At 60.7% G+C, this 15,182-nt stretch overlaps 2 protein-coding genes across 7 annotated transcripts in view; one reads left to right on the top strand and one right to left on the bottom strand.

Moving 5' to 3' along the window:
- The window catches only part of CIC (capicua transcriptional repressor), a 26,165-nt gene extending 15,058 nt beyond the window's left edge, over positions 1-11,107 (top strand). For 2 of the 6 annotated variants that reach the window (XM_024768340.1, XM_024768339.1), the window contains 19 exons: positions 2,118-2,267; positions 2,355-2,589; positions 2,674-2,803; positions 2,899-3,081; positions 3,162-3,327; positions 4,168-4,370; positions 4,465-4,690; positions 5,161-5,264; positions 5,538-6,765; positions 6,857-7,044; positions 7,412-7,533; positions 7,631-7,797; positions 7,899-8,189; positions 8,284-8,609; positions 8,829-9,130; positions 9,226-9,380; positions 9,458-9,589; positions 9,890-10,021; positions 10,110-11,107. In XM_024768340.1, the coding sequence (XP_024624108.1) occupies positions 2,118-2,267; positions 2,355-2,589; positions 2,674-2,803; positions 2,899-3,081; positions 3,162-3,327; positions 4,168-4,370; positions 4,465-4,690; positions 5,161-5,264; positions 5,538-6,765; positions 6,857-7,044; positions 7,412-7,533; positions 7,631-7,797; positions 7,899-8,189; positions 8,284-8,609; positions 8,829-9,130; positions 9,226-9,380; positions 9,458-9,589; positions 9,890-10,021; positions 10,110-10,477 (4,808 nt within the window). In that variant the 3' untranslated portion in view covers positions 10,478-11,107. Of the gene's footprint in view, positions 1-6; positions 98-2,117; positions 2,268-2,354; positions 2,590-2,673; positions 2,804-2,898; positions 3,082-3,161; positions 3,328-4,167; positions 4,371-4,464; positions 4,691-5,160; positions 5,265-5,537; positions 6,766-6,856; positions 7,045-7,411; positions 7,534-7,630; positions 7,798-7,898; positions 8,190-8,283; positions 8,610-8,828; positions 9,131-9,225; positions 9,381-9,457; positions 9,590-9,889; positions 10,022-10,109 lie in introns of those variants that run through there. The other 4 variants (XM_024768345.1, XM_024768343.1, XM_024768344.1 and 1 more) reach the window with 4 other exon arrangements.
- Positions 11,108-11,962: 855 nt separating this feature from the next.
- On the bottom strand, positions 11,963-14,492 carry PAFAH1B3 (platelet activating factor acetylhydrolase 1b catalytic subunit 3). Its single transcript, XM_024768559.1, has 5 exons — positions 14,052-14,492; positions 13,757-13,846; positions 12,961-13,077; positions 12,760-12,882; positions 11,963-12,294 (listed from the first exon to the last, which is right to left on the bottom strand). Exons 1-5 carry the CDS (start codon positions 14,127-14,129, stop codon positions 12,004-12,006), a joined length of 699 nt encoding a protein of 232 aa, XP_024624327.1. The 5' UTR covers positions 14,130-14,492; the 3' UTR covers positions 11,963-12,003.
- Between the last annotated feature and the right edge of the window lie 690 nt (positions 14,493-15,182).

The following is a 15,182-nucleotide window of genomic DNA, read 5'->3' on the forward strand; positions in this document are numbered from 1 at the left end:
AGCCCCGGCCGGGCCATCCCGTGCCGGACCATGTACTCAGCCCACAGGCCCCTGGTGCCCGCGTCCGGCGCGGCCTCCCGTGGCCTCGGCATGTTCGGTCAGTAGCGCCTGGGCCCTGGGACTGCAGGGGTCAAGGTGTCGGGGTGCTGAGTGCGAAGTAATGGTGATGGGGTTATAGTAAGAGAACGGTGGAGGCAGAGTAGAGGGGAAAGTTATAGAGCTCGGCTGGTCTGAGTGGTTAGTGACGGCAGGTGGGAGTGTAGTGGAGGGATGGGAGTGCAGAGTGGGGAGTAGCTGAGGACAGCTGTGGTGTTTAGGTGTGGGGTGGGAAAGGTATGTTGTCATGGGAGGTGAGGAGGGGTGCAGAGTACCTGGCTAAGGAGCATGGATTAGAATAGGAGCAGCGTGAGACCTGCTGGTGCCAGGTGTGGAATAGAGGGAGAAGGGGCTAGGGGCTGTGATTGAGTAGTGGGGCTAAGGACAGGTCTTGGGAAGGGAGTGAGGCACTGTTTGCTCAGAACAGAGTGACGTGTTGGTGGTTTGCTTTTCAGAGAGAGGAAGAGACCCGGGAACCTGGAGGGTAGTGCACTAGGGAGGAGTTCAGGAGGGACAGGACCAAAGGACTGTTCTCCCATTGTATACTGGGCCCCTTCTTTCCCACCTAGCAGAAGATGAGGGGTCCTGATGGGAAAGATCCTTGTGAAGAGAGGGACAGGTCCGGGTCTCTGAAGGCTGTCATGGGTTTGGAGGGCCCAGCAGGCTTTTGGGGCTCCAGTGCCCCCGTGGTAGTGGATGGGATCTTCATAGTGTTTTGAGTCCTTTTCCAGTGTGGGCTTCTTTGTTCCTCCCCTGTTGCCTTGATATCTACTTTTTTGTTTTGTCAGCACCTCACAGAATCAGGTCTTGAGGCCAGTGCCTCACATAGGGGCTCCCCTAGGCCAGCCTTTGGAAGGCATTGGCAGGGGGGATCAGCCTAGGTCAGATTGATCCAGATCAGGGGGAGCCTGGAATGATGGGGACCAGGGCTAGGGCGTTTCCCTCTTCTCTTCTTGGTCTTCCCCTAGCAGGGGCCTCCTCTGCTGCTTCCACTTCCCCCAGGGAGCTGGCAGTGAGTAGGAAGCCCACTCCCAGCCTGGGCCAGCCCCAGGAGTCCAGCCAGGGGTGGGACTCAGCCGTAAGGGGTGGGCTGGCTCCCTTACCACCCAGCTCCTGGAGCAGAAGGTTGGACCTCTAGGACCAGCGCCCTGATGAGGGAAGTACCTTCCTGTGCGTAGCCTTAAGGAAACACCTGGCCCCTTTGCCTTGCCTGGGCAGAGTCTTGTAATAATTCTCTCGTCTGTCCCATTGTCTGTGCCTTTTTGTCTGAAGAGTTTACCACACCCTCCCATCTTTTGGGGCAAGGGGGTTGGACACTACACTGGAGATAAGCTCAGGGGTATAGAGTGAGGGAGGCTGGGAGGTGTCTTCATGGGCAGTAGGTTCTCTTTGAGGAGGAAAGAGATGCTGGAGCCACCTGTGCCCAGCCTGGGAAAGGCAGGTCTGGCTCCCTGGGGTCTGTGGTAGGGGTAGGGAGGCAAGGAGAAAGGCCTGAGACCCCATGCCCTGTGAGTAGTGGGGAGGGGAGGAGAGGGTAGGGAGACTGGGCCGTCTGCCTCAGGAAAAGAGAAAGGGAGTATGAGGCCAAGGTGAGGGGCGCTGTCAGACGGCAACATGGTGATGGGAATTGACTGAGGGAGGGTCTGCAGCCTTGCTAAGGTCTAGGGGCCTTGAGAGAGTGAGTTGGCAAGCAAACATGGCCTGGTTGGTGACAGGAGCCAGTCGTTTCTCTGGCCTGGTCCCTGGTGGCAAGGCTGGTGGAGGTGGGGGTGGAGGTGGGGGAGGGAGTGGGGTGTGAGGACCCTCCCCCTGCTTCTGTTTTCTTTCTTAAAAATCTAGAAATCTTTCAGGGAGGAGTTTTTCCTGAGTGATGTCGCATGTACGAGCCCAGGGGGCTCTGGGATTGAGGAAGGGGGTGTAAAGAAGGGGTGGAGCCACCTTGTCCAGGGTGGAGAAGAGTTTGAGTTGGGGGTCAAGGCCAAGCTCTCCTGCCGCACAGCTCAGCTGACTCCTTCCCACAGTGTGGACGAACGTGGAACCTCGCTCTGTGGCCGTGTTCCCCTGGCATTCCTTAGTCCCCTTCCTGGCCCCCAGCCAGCCTGACCCCTCCGTGCAGCCAAGTGAGGCCCAGCAACCTGCTAGCCACCTAGTGGCCTCCAACCAGAGCAAAGGTGAGGGCTGGGAGGCTCCGGGAAGGCATGGGGATGGGGTCGAGATGGCCCAGGAGCCCTCTGATCTGCCTGCCGCTCTGCCCCCAGAACCTGCTGAGTCGGCAGCTGTTGCTCACGAGCAGCCACCAGGCGGGACGGGGAATGCTGACCCTGGGCGGCCCCCTGGAGCTACATGCCCTGAGAGCCCAGGGCCCGGACCCCCCCACACTTTGGGGGTGGTGGAACCTGGAAAGGGCCCCCTTCCCACGACGGAGGAGGAGGCCCCTGGTCCTCCAGGAGAGCCCCGGCTGGACAGTGAGACAGAGAGTGACCACGACGATGCGTGAGTGCCCTGAGGCTTGGGACTGGGGAGGAGGGTGGAGTGGCCAGAGACATGGCTCTCACTGCCCTGCCGCTCCCGCCACAGCTTCCTCTCCATCATGTCTCCTGAGATCCAGTTGCCTCTGCCGCCTGGGAAACGCCGGACACAGTCCCTCAGCGCCCTGCCCAAGGAACGAGACTCATCTTCAGAGAAGGATGGACGCAGCCCCAACAAGGTGCCTCATCTCCACCTGTCCCCAGCTCACCCTGTGGCCGCCCAAGCCCGTCTCCCCACTCCTAACCTTCCTGCTCGGGCCTGTGTCTACTGCAGAGGGAGAAGGACCATATCCGGCGGCCCATGAACGCCTTCATGATCTTCAGCAAGCGGCACCGGGCCCTGGTCCACCAGCGTCACCCCAACCAGGACAACCGGACCGTCAGTAAGATCCTGGGCGAGTGGTGGTACGCTCTGGGGCCCAAGGAGAAGCAGAAGTACCACGACCTGGCCTTCCAGGTAACTCCGCCCCCTCTCGGCTGCTCGGCTTCCTCTGGCAGGGTGGGTGAGTGAAGGGTCTCCCTGCCCTCTCCTGCCAGGTGAAAGAGGCCCACTTTAAGGCCCACCCAGACTGGAAGTGGTGCAACAAGGACCGGAAGAAGTCCAGCTCAGAGGCCAAGCCTACAAGCCTGGGGCTGGCAGGAGGGCACAAGGAGCCAAGGGAGCGGAGCATGTCGGAGACAGGCACCGCCGCTGCCCCTGGAGGTTAGTGAGCCCTTTGGCTCTTCTGCCCTGACACCGACCTCCCCTTTGCTTGCTCACCCCCTTCCCCAGAAGCTCCTCTCAGCTTTATCTCTTTTATCTGAGAACCCTTACTCACAAAGGAACTGGTACTTATCACTTGTGAAGGGGTCAGGGAGGTCCAAATAGATAAGGTTTCTGAGCAGAAGTCTTATTGTCAGCTGCCATTTGCTGAGCACTCACTATGACAGGCGTCAAGAAGAGCGTCGTCTTCAGTATTCAGAAGCACACCTAATCTTGCAGATGTGAGGAAACGGTTTAGAGAGACAAAAGCACTTGTGTGAAGTCGCTAAAAAACTAGAAAGTACCAAAGGTTGAATTTAAACCCCAGCTCATCTGGCTCTCAAGACCACAGTTGGAAGCCCCTCGTTGGCTGCTTCTACTGACTGAGGGTGTTCAGTGTGCCCGGCACCATTCTGAGGTGCTTCTCTGGAGTGATCCTGTGGGTTTGGGCCCACGACTCTGTGAGGGAGGAGACGTTCCTTTTTCTCTGAGATGAGGGAGTAGAGGCTCAGATAGTCCAGTGGTTATTAGCTAGGCAACGCCACACATACCTGTCTCTAGGCTTTCATGCTCTCAGAAAGGCTGCCTCCCAGGGAGCAGTGGGCTTGCTCCTCGCAACCCAAGAGGGCAGGAACCAGGGGAAATGCTGGCCTGGTGGGTGGTATCTCTTTTCTGCCAGGTGGCCCAGGAAGTCCAACCTGCTTCTGCCTGGTATCTAGAAATATCTGTGGATCGCTTGGCCAGCCTGGGCACTGGGAGGAGCCTTCCTGACTGCGACACTTTTTTCTTTCCACCATACAGTGTCCTCGGAGCTCCTGTCCGTCACAGCCCAGACGCTCTTGAGCTCGGACACCAAGGCTCCGGGGAGCAGCTCCTGTGGGGCAGAACGTCTGCACACAGTCGGCGGACCTGGCTCAGCCCGGCCCCGAGCCTTCTCCCACAGCGGGGTCCACAGCCTGGATGGCGGGGAAGTAGACAGCCAGGCACTACAGGAACTGACTCAGGTCTGGAGTGCAGGCCAGGGGGTAGGGGCGATGTGCAGGGAGGGCTGCCCACGGTGACAGCACTGGCTGAACTCTCCCTGCACTTCTCCTGCAGATGGTTTCTGGCCCTGCATCCTACTCTGGCCCAAAGCCTTCCACCCAGTATGGGGCTCCAGGCCCCTTTGCGGCCCCCGGTGAGGGAGGCACTCTGGCAGCCAGTGGGCGGCCCCCACTGCTGCCCACCCGGGCCTCCCGTTCCCAGCGTGCAGCCAGTGAGGACATGACCAGTGACGAGGAACGCATGGTCATCTGTGAGGAGGAAGGGGATGATGATGTCATTGGTAAGCAGTTGCAGGGCCCAGAATCCTATGCAGGGAGCAGCTGGCTAAGGTTTGGAGGGGTGGGCGGAGATTTGGTCCAGGCCCTTAGGCCCCTTCCTTTTCTTCCCTTCCATGTTCGTGTGTGATTGCGGGCATGTTCAGTTCAGGCCCTACTGAGTAAGCCCAGCCCTGCCCGCAAGAAGCCCCAAGCCAGACAGGAAGCCGGGAGGACACGGGCATGGCCGGGCCATTGGACACAGTATTAGGTGCTGTTACCAGTGTGCTCTTAGGGTCTGCTGGCGGGCAGGTGGGCAGAGCATTCCTGGACAACACTTGGAACAACACTTGTTCCTGGTGAGGAACAGCATTCCTGGACAGCACTTAACTGCTAACTCGGGGCAGAGCCGAGGCCAGAGCCAGGCTCCACACTGTTCCTCCTGGGCAGCCCTGCACCCAGCCCTTTACCAGCACTGTTCCCTCTGCTCTCTCAGCTGACGATGGCTTCAGCACCACTGACATTGACCTCAAGTGCAAGGAGCGGGTGACCGACAGCGAGAGCGGAGACAGCTCTGGGGAGGACCCAGAGGGCAGCAAGGTGAGGGCTTGGGACTTGCTGCTGTCTGGTCTCACGCATCCTGGGAAGTGGGGGAAATGTTAACTTCTCTGCACGTTGACAGAGGGGGAGATTAAGGCGCAGAGAGGATGAGCTACTTGCTTCGTGGGGAACTGGGTCTCAGCCTGGATGCGTGGAGGCCTTCGGCTGGCCTGGTTGCCAGGCGGGACGGGGAGGTTGGGATGGGCGGGATGGGCAGGGTGTGGGTATCCAGGCTCCCTTGACATGCTGTGTTTCCCTTCTCCTGCCACTCAGGGATTTGGTCGGAAGGTGTTCTCGCCTGTGATCCGTTCCTCCTTTACTCACTGCCGTCCATCGCTGGACCCTGAGCCCCCAGGGCCCCCAGATCCACCTGCCGGCTTCGGCAAAGGCTACGGGCCCACCCCATCCTCCTCGTCCTCGCCTGCCTCCTCCTCGGCCTCAGCAGCCACCTCCTTCCCGCTGGGCTCAGGGACCTTCAAGGCCCAGGAGTCAGGTCAGGGCAGCACAACAGGTCCCCTACGGCCCCCACCCCCTGGAACTGGGGGCCCAGCAACGCCTAAGGCCACCCGGTTTCTCCCCACGGATCCTGCCACCTTCCGACGCAAGAGACCTGAAAGTGTGGGGGGCCTGGAGCCACCAGGCCCCTCAGTCATTGCGGCACCTCCCAGCGGGGGAGGAAGTGTTCTGCAGACGCTGGTCCTGCCCTCAAACAAGGAGGAACGGGAGGGCAGTGGAGCTCGCATGCCCTCGGCCCCAGCCCCGTCGCTGGCCTATGGGGCCCCAGCAGCCCCCCTGTCCCGCCCGGCCGCCACCATGGTCACCAATGTGGTGCGGCCTGTCAGCAGCACTCCTGTGCCCATCGCCTCTAAGCCTTTCCCCACTTCTGGCCGGGCAGAAGCGTCTCCAAATGACACGGCCGGTGCCAGGACTGAGACAGTCGCTGGGTCCCGGGCACCTGGGGGCTCCCCGCTGGGCGTCAGCTTAGTGTATTCAGACAAGAAGTCGGGAGCAGCCACCTCAACAGCCTCACATCTGGTGGCTGGACCCCTACTGGGCACTGTGGGGAAGGCACCTGCCACTGTCACCAACCTGCTGGTGGGCGCCCCGGGCTATGGGGCCCCAGCGCCCCCAGCTGTCCAGTTCATTGCCCAGGGGGGCCCTGGCAGCGGGACGGCTGCGGGCTCAGGAGCAGGTGCTGGGAGTGGGCCCAATGGGCCAATGCCCCTGGGCATCCTGCAGCCAGGTCCCCTGGGCAAGGCTGGGGGGATCACCCAGGTGCAGTATATTCTGCCCACGCTGCCCCAGCAACTTCAAGTGGCGCCTGCCCCAGTACCAGCCCCTGGGACCAAGGCAGCGGCTCCCAGCGGCCCTGCACCCACCACCAGCATCCGTTTCACCCTCCCGCCGGGCACCTCCACCAACGGCAAAGTCCTGGCTGCCACCGCACCCACTCCTGGCATCCCCATCCTGCAGTCCGTACCCTCCGCCCCGCCCCCGAAAGGTGAGGCCTGGGCTGGGCAGCATACGGAGAGGGACCACAGGCCTACTCAACTCCTTGGTAACCACCTGCTCCCTTGTCTCTCAACTTGCAGCCCAGTCAGTTTCTCCTGTGCAGGCCCCGCCCCCGGGTGGCTCAGCCCAGCTGCTACCTGGGAAGGTACTAGTGCCCTTGGCCACCCCTAGCATGTCAGTGCGGGGAGGAGGGGCCGGCCAGCCGCTGCCCCTGGTGAGCCCACCCTTCTCAGTACCTGTGCAGAACGGTGCTCAGCCACCCAGCAAGGTAAGGGCACCTCGGTGGTGGCCCGCCTGTTTCTTATTCTTCTCTTCCTGGGTGTTAGCCTCTGTGTCCCGCGGTTTCTGTGTCTGTCTGTCGTTCAGTCTTCTCCTTTTCTCCCTTTTTGTCTCTTGGCCCCTGTCTTGCTCGACCTCTGTGCATATCTTGATTCTGCCCTCCGTGTTTGTACCTTGTCCCTTCTCTGTGTCTCCTATCTGTCGCTGTCGTCTTTGCTTTCGTTTCTCCCTTCCCATCCCCGTCCCAATTTCTCTGTCCCGTGTCTCTGCTGAGGTCCAGCCTCCGAGGTCTTGGTCCTCCCCTGCCTCACTCTGGGTCCCCAGCTCACCTCAGCCTGTGGTGCCCTTGCCCACAGATCATCCAGCTAACTCCGGTGCCTGTGAGCACACCCGGCGGCCTGGTGCCGCCCCTCAGCCCGGCCACGCTCCCCGGACCCGCCTCTCAGCCTCAGAAGGTTCTGCTGCCCTCCTCCACCAGGTAATGGCAGTTGAGCCCTCATCTGGAGGTGAGTGCAGGGAAGGGGTTAGGTGGGGCCAGCTCACCTACACCTTCCTCTTTCCTCTCCCTGCGGCAGGATCACCTACGTGCAGTCAGCAGGCGGGCATGCGCTGCCCCTGGGTACCAGTCCTGCATCCAGTCAGGCTGGAACAGTCACCTCATACGGACCCACGAGCTCAGTAGCCCTAGGCTTCACCTCGCTGGGGCCCAGCGGCCCCGCCTTCGTGCAGCCCCTGCTTTCAGGTGAGGGGTGGCCTGGCAGGCAGCTGGGGACCAAGGGTGGGGCTGAGGCAGCTCTGGCCCTAACTCGGTCCCCTGCCTCTCCTCTGTCTTTCTCTCTGCAGGCCAAGCCCCATTGCTGGCTCCTGGCCAGGTGGGCGTGTCACCCGTGCCCAGCCCCCAGCTGCCTCCCACCTGCGCAGCCCCCAGTGGTCCCGTCATCACAGCGTTTTACCCTGGCAGCCCCGTACCCACCTCCTCAGCACCCCTGGCCCAGCCATCCCAGGCTCCCCCAGGCCTGGTCTACACCGTGGCCACCAACACCACCCCACCTGCTGCCACCATCCTGCCCAAGGGCCCACCGGCCCCTGCCACTGCCACCCCGGCCCCCACCAGCCCTTTTCCTAGTGCCACAGGTGGGTGCCGGGCCAACCGAGGGTGGGGGTGAGTGGGGAGACCCAGGGGATGGGCTCTAGTCAGGCCTGGCTCAGCAAATACTCTCTTTACCAGCAGGATCCATGACCTACAGTTTAGTGGCCCCCAAGGCCCAGCGACCCACCCCCAAGGCCCCCCAGAAAGTGAAGGCGGCCATCGCCAGCATTCCTGTGGGCTCCTTTGAGGCAGGTGCCCCTGGGCGGCCAGGCCCTGCGTCCCGACAGCCGTTGGAGCCCGGCCCAGCTCGTGAGCCCCCTGCATCCGAGTCAGAGCTTGAGGGGCGGCCAACAACACCAGCCCCTCCACTGCCCCCAGAGACCTGGGCTCCCCCGGCCCGGAGCAGTCCCCCGCCGCCCCCACCTGCTGAGGAGCGGACCAGTGCCAAGGGCCCTGAGACCGTGGTGAGTGTCCAGCAGGCCTGGGGGTTCCCTGCTGCTGGGCTTGGCCCCTCAGTCCCCTGCCTGCCCTTCTGTTCCACCCCTCTTCCATCCCTGTCCGAGCTGTGCCCTTGTGGGTCCTCCTCTGTCCTCCTGCCTATCTGTCTGCATGACTGGGTCTTCCCCATGGCTCTGTGTCTTGACCGTCAGCATTCATCTTTTGTATTTCTGGGTCTTGCCCAGGTGAGTCTGAACCCAGTGTCCTCCATCTCCCTGCCATCCTCACCCCAGGCCAGCAAATTCCCCAGCTCATCTTCAGACTGGCGTGTCCCCGGGCTGGGCCTGGAGAGCCGAGGGGAGCCTCCCACCCCTCCCAGCCCGGCCCCGGCTCCAGCCCCAGCCCCTGGTAGCAGCGGCAGCAGCAGTGAGGGCAGCAGTGGGAGGGCAGCTGGGGACACCCCCGAGCGCAAGGAGGCGGCTAGTGCCGGCAAGAAGGTCAAGGTGCGGCCCCCGCCCCTGAAGAAGACCTTTGACTCTGTGGACAAGTGAGCATGGGCTGGGGGACTTGGAGTGTGTGGGTTGGTGGCAGAGGGGGCAGCTGCAGGCTGAGGCAGAGGAGGTGACCCTGCCCGCTCTCCAGCAGGGTCCTGTCGGAGGTGGACTTCGAAGAGCGCTTTGCTGAGCTGCCCGAGTTTCGGCCTGAGGAGGTGTTGCCCTCGCCCACCCTGCAGTCTCTGGCCACCTCACCCCGGGCCATCCTGGGCTCCTACCGCAAGAAGAGGAAGAACTCCACTGGTAGGCGAGCGCAAGGCACCCAGGGTAGGTGGGACAGACTGGGGCCATCTCCACTGAGCCTGCTTCTGTTTGACCAGACCTGGACTCAGCCCCTGAGGACCCCACCTCGCCCAAGCGTAAGATGAGGAGACGCTCCAGTTGCAGCTCGGAGCCCAACACCCCCAAGAGTGCCAAGTGCGAGGGGGACATCTTCACTTTTGACCGTACAGGTGCCGGTGTGGTGGCAGGCAGAGCTACGGGGGTGCTAGGGCCTCCAAGAGGGGTGGGGGTCCCAGGAACGGGGTTAAAGATGGGAGAGGTGGGGTGGGTGTCGCCGAGAGGAAGGACAGCAGGTCAAGGGTGGGTTCTGATATTCAACAGGCCCCTAAGTTGGTACGTGACCTTGGGTGGGTTCCATCTCTAAACCCCACTGTGAAATAGAATTCAATGAGGGCGGAGTGGCCCCTCGGACAGTGGTGGAGGGCCAGGCTGCTGCGGAGGCTCGACTGTGCTCCCTGCGCTGCTCCCAGGTACAGAAGCTGAGGATGTGCTCGGGGAGCTGGAATACGAGAAGGTGCCATACTCGTCGCTGCGGCGCACCCTGGACCAGCGCCGGGCCCTCGTCATGCAGCTCTTCCAGGACCATGGCTTCTTCCCATCAGGTAAGCAGGTGCGGAGTCTTGTGGGGCACTTGGAGGGGGCCTACCCACTCATCTCACCCTGCCCTCCCCACCACCCTTCTGTCCACAGCCCAGGCCACGGCAGCCTTCCAGGCCCGCTACGCAGACATCTTCCCCTCTAAGGTCTGTCTGCAGCTGAAGATCCGTGAGGTGCGCCAGAAGATCATGCAGGCGGCCACTCCCACGGAGCAGCCCCCGGGAGCCGAGGCCCCCCTCCCTGGACCGCCCCCCACTGTCACTGCTGCTGCCCCTGTCCCCACTCCCAGCCCTGCTGGGGGCCCTGACCCCACCTCACCTGGCTCGGACTCTGGCACGGCCCCGGCTGCCCCGCCATTGCCTCCGCCCCCAGAGCCGGGGCCCGGACAGCCTGGCTGGGAGGGGCCCCCCCAACCCTCACCACCCCCCTCTGGTCCCTCCACAGCTGCCACAGGCAGGTGAGGGGCTCCTGAGAAGACCCCAGACCCACAGTACTCCCCTCAGGACACGGACAGTATGTAGGTGGCAGGAATGCGGGGGCAGGATGGTTACCTCCTCCCCAGCAAAGCCATTGCGTCCTTTCCAGTTTGGGACGGAATGAGGCCTGCTCCTCTTGTCTGTCCCCCTCCCCCCACAGCTCCCTCCCTGTGATGGGGGGCAGCTGAGGGGAAGCAGGGGGCACAGTCTCCCTTCACCGAGCCCCTGTACATAACCTGGAGTGTGTTACCTTCAGACCTTTTCACTTGTACTTTATGCAAAATGGCTCGTGTGAGGGCTGCAAGCTGGAGGGTAGTGTGGGCCTCGGGCCACAGGGAGGCGCCTGTGGAGTAGGGGGAGTTCATGTACCCCTTTTTTCCCCAGAGGGGCTGGACTCAGGTTAGTTTGGGGGTGGGGGCTCCTGCACTTTGCCACAGGCACGGGGAGGGTTCTCTCTCCCCACCCCCTCTGCCCTCCTGGCTTGGGTTGTACTTTCTAAGAAGGTGACTCCCCCGCCCTGTCCCCACCCCCAGAACAAAACATGTTGATCATGTGCAATATTTCTTACTGTGCTGAGAAGCCGCAACGACCGAGATTAAAGCTGTTTAACACACCCGTGCGGCTGCCTGCTCGGAAGGGAGAAGGGATGTTGGTCGTACCAGTCCGACCCCCACGGCTGGCCGTGGAGCTGGACTTCTCCCCCTCACCACCGTGAGGTGGGGGGTGCGATTCCAGGACCGTCCCTTCCCTACATCAGGGGGACATGGTGGGCAGAGTCAAGATGCCTATTTAGCCGTCTAACACGCACAAGCTCGGGAAGGCCCGTGATGTGGTACTACAAGAAGAGCAGTTCACCTCTGACGTTCCAGCTGAACGAGAGAGGTCTGAGCCAGGGGTGGCACCGGGTGGGGAGGCCAGTCAGCCCAGAGTACCACGCTGTCCCCAGTGACCCCTGCTGCCCTTGTGTGGCCTGAACCAGCACTGCAGCCAGGCCAGAAGGAACCTCTCCTGTTTGCGCCTCTGTCACAGCCTGTGGACAGTGCTTCTCTGGAGAGAAAAATACCCATACGCTGTGTGGAGGGATGACTGCTAGGGGTGGGAAGGTCAGGAAGCTTCCACAGGAAGTCACACTTAAGCTAGGACCAGAGCACCAGAAGTTCCAGTCAGGGGGAAGAGCATGTGCAGATTGGAGGGCAGCTTTGAGTGGGCTTTGACTGTTGGGTCACCCAGAATTCTTGCTTGACCATGATCCTATAGGGCCACGTTAGCAAGCCAGTTTCACTTCGTGTTGTACTGATTGGTCGTGCCTGCCTAGAGCACCACTGTGATGACAAATCTGCCTGACTCTACAGGAGCCAGAGTATCTTGATCGATTGGTGCGGCCTGCCTTGGGCAGAGATGCAGGGTCACAGACATGGGAGTTGAGATTCAGGTACCCAGACGGGCTTGGCCATAAAGCAGAGAATGGGAGACTGAAGAATGAAAATTTAATGTTGCAGGAAGGCAGATGCTTAGGGTGTGGGTTCTGGCAGGGGAGCACCACCCTGTCCCTGGTCTTGGGCGAGCAGACGCAGAAGCAGGGAGTGCAGGGTCCGGCAAACAGGTGTGTACCCCAGCCGGCTGAGATGCAGGTAATCATACATGTCATGGTGACTTATGGTACCATCTGAGTGCACAAAGCCAGGGTCTGCATCCAGGAAGTGCGCCCGTGGGTGGCCAGCCAGTGCTGCCCGTACCAGCTCATTCACCTGTCGGTTTTTCTCGCGAAGTGGGTTGGGGTGCTGGCCCCGAGGAAGCAGGCCCTGAGGAAGGCAAGAAGAGTTGTGAGGAGGCATCCTACCAGCCTCTGGGTATCCCGTTCCCTGTGCCAAACTGTCCCCCACCCCCCACCAGTAAGTCCCCAGCTGCAAAATACACTAGGGATGGAAAGATGATGGTCTGCGACCTTATTCTAGAAGTGAGACCTTCTAGAAGTGATGGAGGCAAGATTAACCCTGGGAATGCTTGATAACTTTTGGCTATTTAAGTGTCTTGAATTTCTCAATACCCCGAGAATCTCTAGCAGTCTCTTGGGCAAAAGGGGCTAACTGGTCCCTGAACATGTCCTTAACCACAGCCCCTCTGATGGGTGTAGCAAGCTTCAACATGAGATTCTGCCTTCAACCACTGCTCTGTGCTAAGCTGCCCAGAACCGTGCAGCTGTGGCTACACGTGAAGGGGTCCCAGAACACTGCCGGTCTTCCTTTCCCACCCTCCCACTCTCTCACCAGCACCACGACCCGGGCCTGGGGCTGCCGCTGGTTCACCAGTTGCACGATGGCCTTGATGCCTCCAGCCACCTGCTCTGCGGTGTGCCCGTGGTTATTGGTACCCACCCAGACCACCACGATCTGTGGAAAGAGAGGCATGAAGCAGTGGTGAGGGGGCAGGCTAAGGGTGCTCTAGCTGCCCACCCAAGCCCTGCTCACCTTGGGCCGGATGTGTTCCAGCTCCCCGTTCTCCAGACGCCACAGCACGTGCTGCGTGTTGTCACCGCCAATGCCAAAGTTAAGTGCATGAAGAGGGGAAAAGAGCTCCCGCCAGATCTGTGGGCAAGAAGTGGTGTGGGCACAGGGGCACTGTCAGCATCGACCACCACTCTCTATCCAAAGGTTAACCAAATGTCATCATGGAAGAGCCCTGCTTTACGGAAGCAGTCTGGTTAAATCTCACCTCGAGCAAACCCCAATATGGTCAAACCTCACTTTACGCAAACCCATTATAGTCTCACTTCCACAAAACCCCATGGAAGCAGGACTCCCTTCACGGAAGCCTATTCTACTTGAGCCAGGCATCGAACCAGCAGCATTCCAGTTGAACCTCACTTTGAGGAAAGCCATGGTTTAACGTCGCTTAATGGAAAGATATCATAATTGAGCCCCCTTAGTAGAGACCTATTACCGTTGACCTTCACTTTGTGGAAATAACTATAGCTCTGTGGAAATCCATTAGGGCTGGGCACTAGTTTAAACAAAGAGCCTCATCCTAGGCAGTCTTGCACGAAGCCTCATTTTAAGTCTCACTATACACAGACCCAGTACGACAAAGCCAGGACACACACTTCCTTCTCAGTAGAATGTGGCACATTATACTGAGATTCTGGGTGCCCGGCGTTACCTGAGGCTATTTCGGGTACCCCATACACCGCCTGGTCTGGGCTCTGGTCCAGGTCTGTCAGTGAGGGCACAGGCCTGGGTGGGGCAGGAAGAGAGGGACGGGCCTCACCTCGCACTGGTGCATTAGCTGGACTAAGGAGTCCCCGATGAAGACGACTTCGGGTTCTTTATCTTTGCTGTCGGCTACGAACCGATGGTGCTTTGGGGACGTAAAGGGGGAGTCAGTGGCACGCACGCTGCTGGGCCCGCCCCGCCCCGCTTTCTTAGGCGGCACCACGCCAACTGCCCTCAGTTTCCCAATCTCGTAATGAGAGCGGCGCAAACCAGCTACTCTCTCAGAGCCTTCCCCCCCACCCCCCGCCCCCAGCCCCGGACTCCAGAGTATCGCGGGCGGGGTCGCTCACCAGGGACATCCAGCGCCCGTCGCCCTGCACGTCCTGCACCGGCGTGGGCTTGCTGGCTGGGTTCTCTTCTCCGCTCATCTTGGCGCCGCGGCTCCAGCAGCACAAGCGAGCGCGGTCAGCCGGGGAGTGTTCCTGGAGGAGGCGGCGCCGCCACGCCCACCCCTACCCCTCAGGCAACAATGGACTGTCCCGAAGCCCGCACTCTAGCGGAGAGCGCGGCCGATCCCGGGCGCCGCCTCCTCTCCGGGGCGGAAACCTTCACTTAGAGGAATTGGCCTTGCTTCCCCCACGGCGGCCGCGCAGTGGGCTCGTCCGGCGCTTCCTGCCCGGGCCGCTCACTCTCCGGCAGCGGCGGCGGCACGGGGCGTGGGGGGAGGCGAGACCATCCAGTACCCGTGGAGGGGAGGAGGGAGAAACCACCCTACCGTGAAAGCAGAGTGGGGAAAAATCTAGCGCCCTTCCTCGTGGGAAGAAACCATTTGCTGTAGGGCGAGAAATGTGGGGAAGGAACCACCTACTGTGTGTGGGGGTGTGTGTCTGTGTCTGTGTGTCTCATTCACGTGGTGGTAGGGGAGTGAGTGGACGAGTCCATGCTTGGATCTTTGAGGGGGTGGCTCAAACGCACCTGGCAAGGAAGGGACGCTCCCATTTTCTTCTGACGTGGGGGAGAGAAAAGGAGGATGGAAATGTGAAAATTAGAGGCTCAGCTGTAAGGAGACACTCACGCCAAGGCAGTGCCAGGACCTTAGTGAGCCTATCTGCTCATGGGCCTCCCCTGCTCAAATTATGCCAGTTTTTATGGCATAATTTCTAAACTATATGTCTTTGCATTACAGACATTACCCTGCAAAGAGAGTAGTAGAAGATGCAGAAAGATAAAGGAAATTAGAGATGCTGCAAGGCCCAAGTCCAGCCTGGAGCCCCTCCCGCGCAGCTCATCTTACAGATCTGTGGCCTCTGCTCCCCTCCCTAAACGTATGGCTGACCAACAACTTCAGTTGGGTGTGTCTGAGCTCCAAAACCTACATCCACAGCCAAGGCCACCTAAGGTCGCTGCCCCCCACCTCCTGCCCCAAATTAATCTCAGTCCTCAAGTCTTCCCAGATCTCCCTGTTCTGGGGGACCAGGTGG

This window comes from Neophocaena asiaeorientalis, unplaced genomic scaffold (genome assembly GCF_003031525.2).
Source record: "Neophocaena asiaeorientalis asiaeorientalis breed wild unplaced genomic scaffold, Neophocaena_asiaeorientalis_V1.1 scaffold629, whole genome shotgun sequence".
Classification (NCBI taxonomy): domain Eukaryota; kingdom Metazoa; phylum Chordata; class Mammalia; order Artiodactyla; family Phocoenidae; genus Neophocaena; species Neophocaena asiaeorientalis.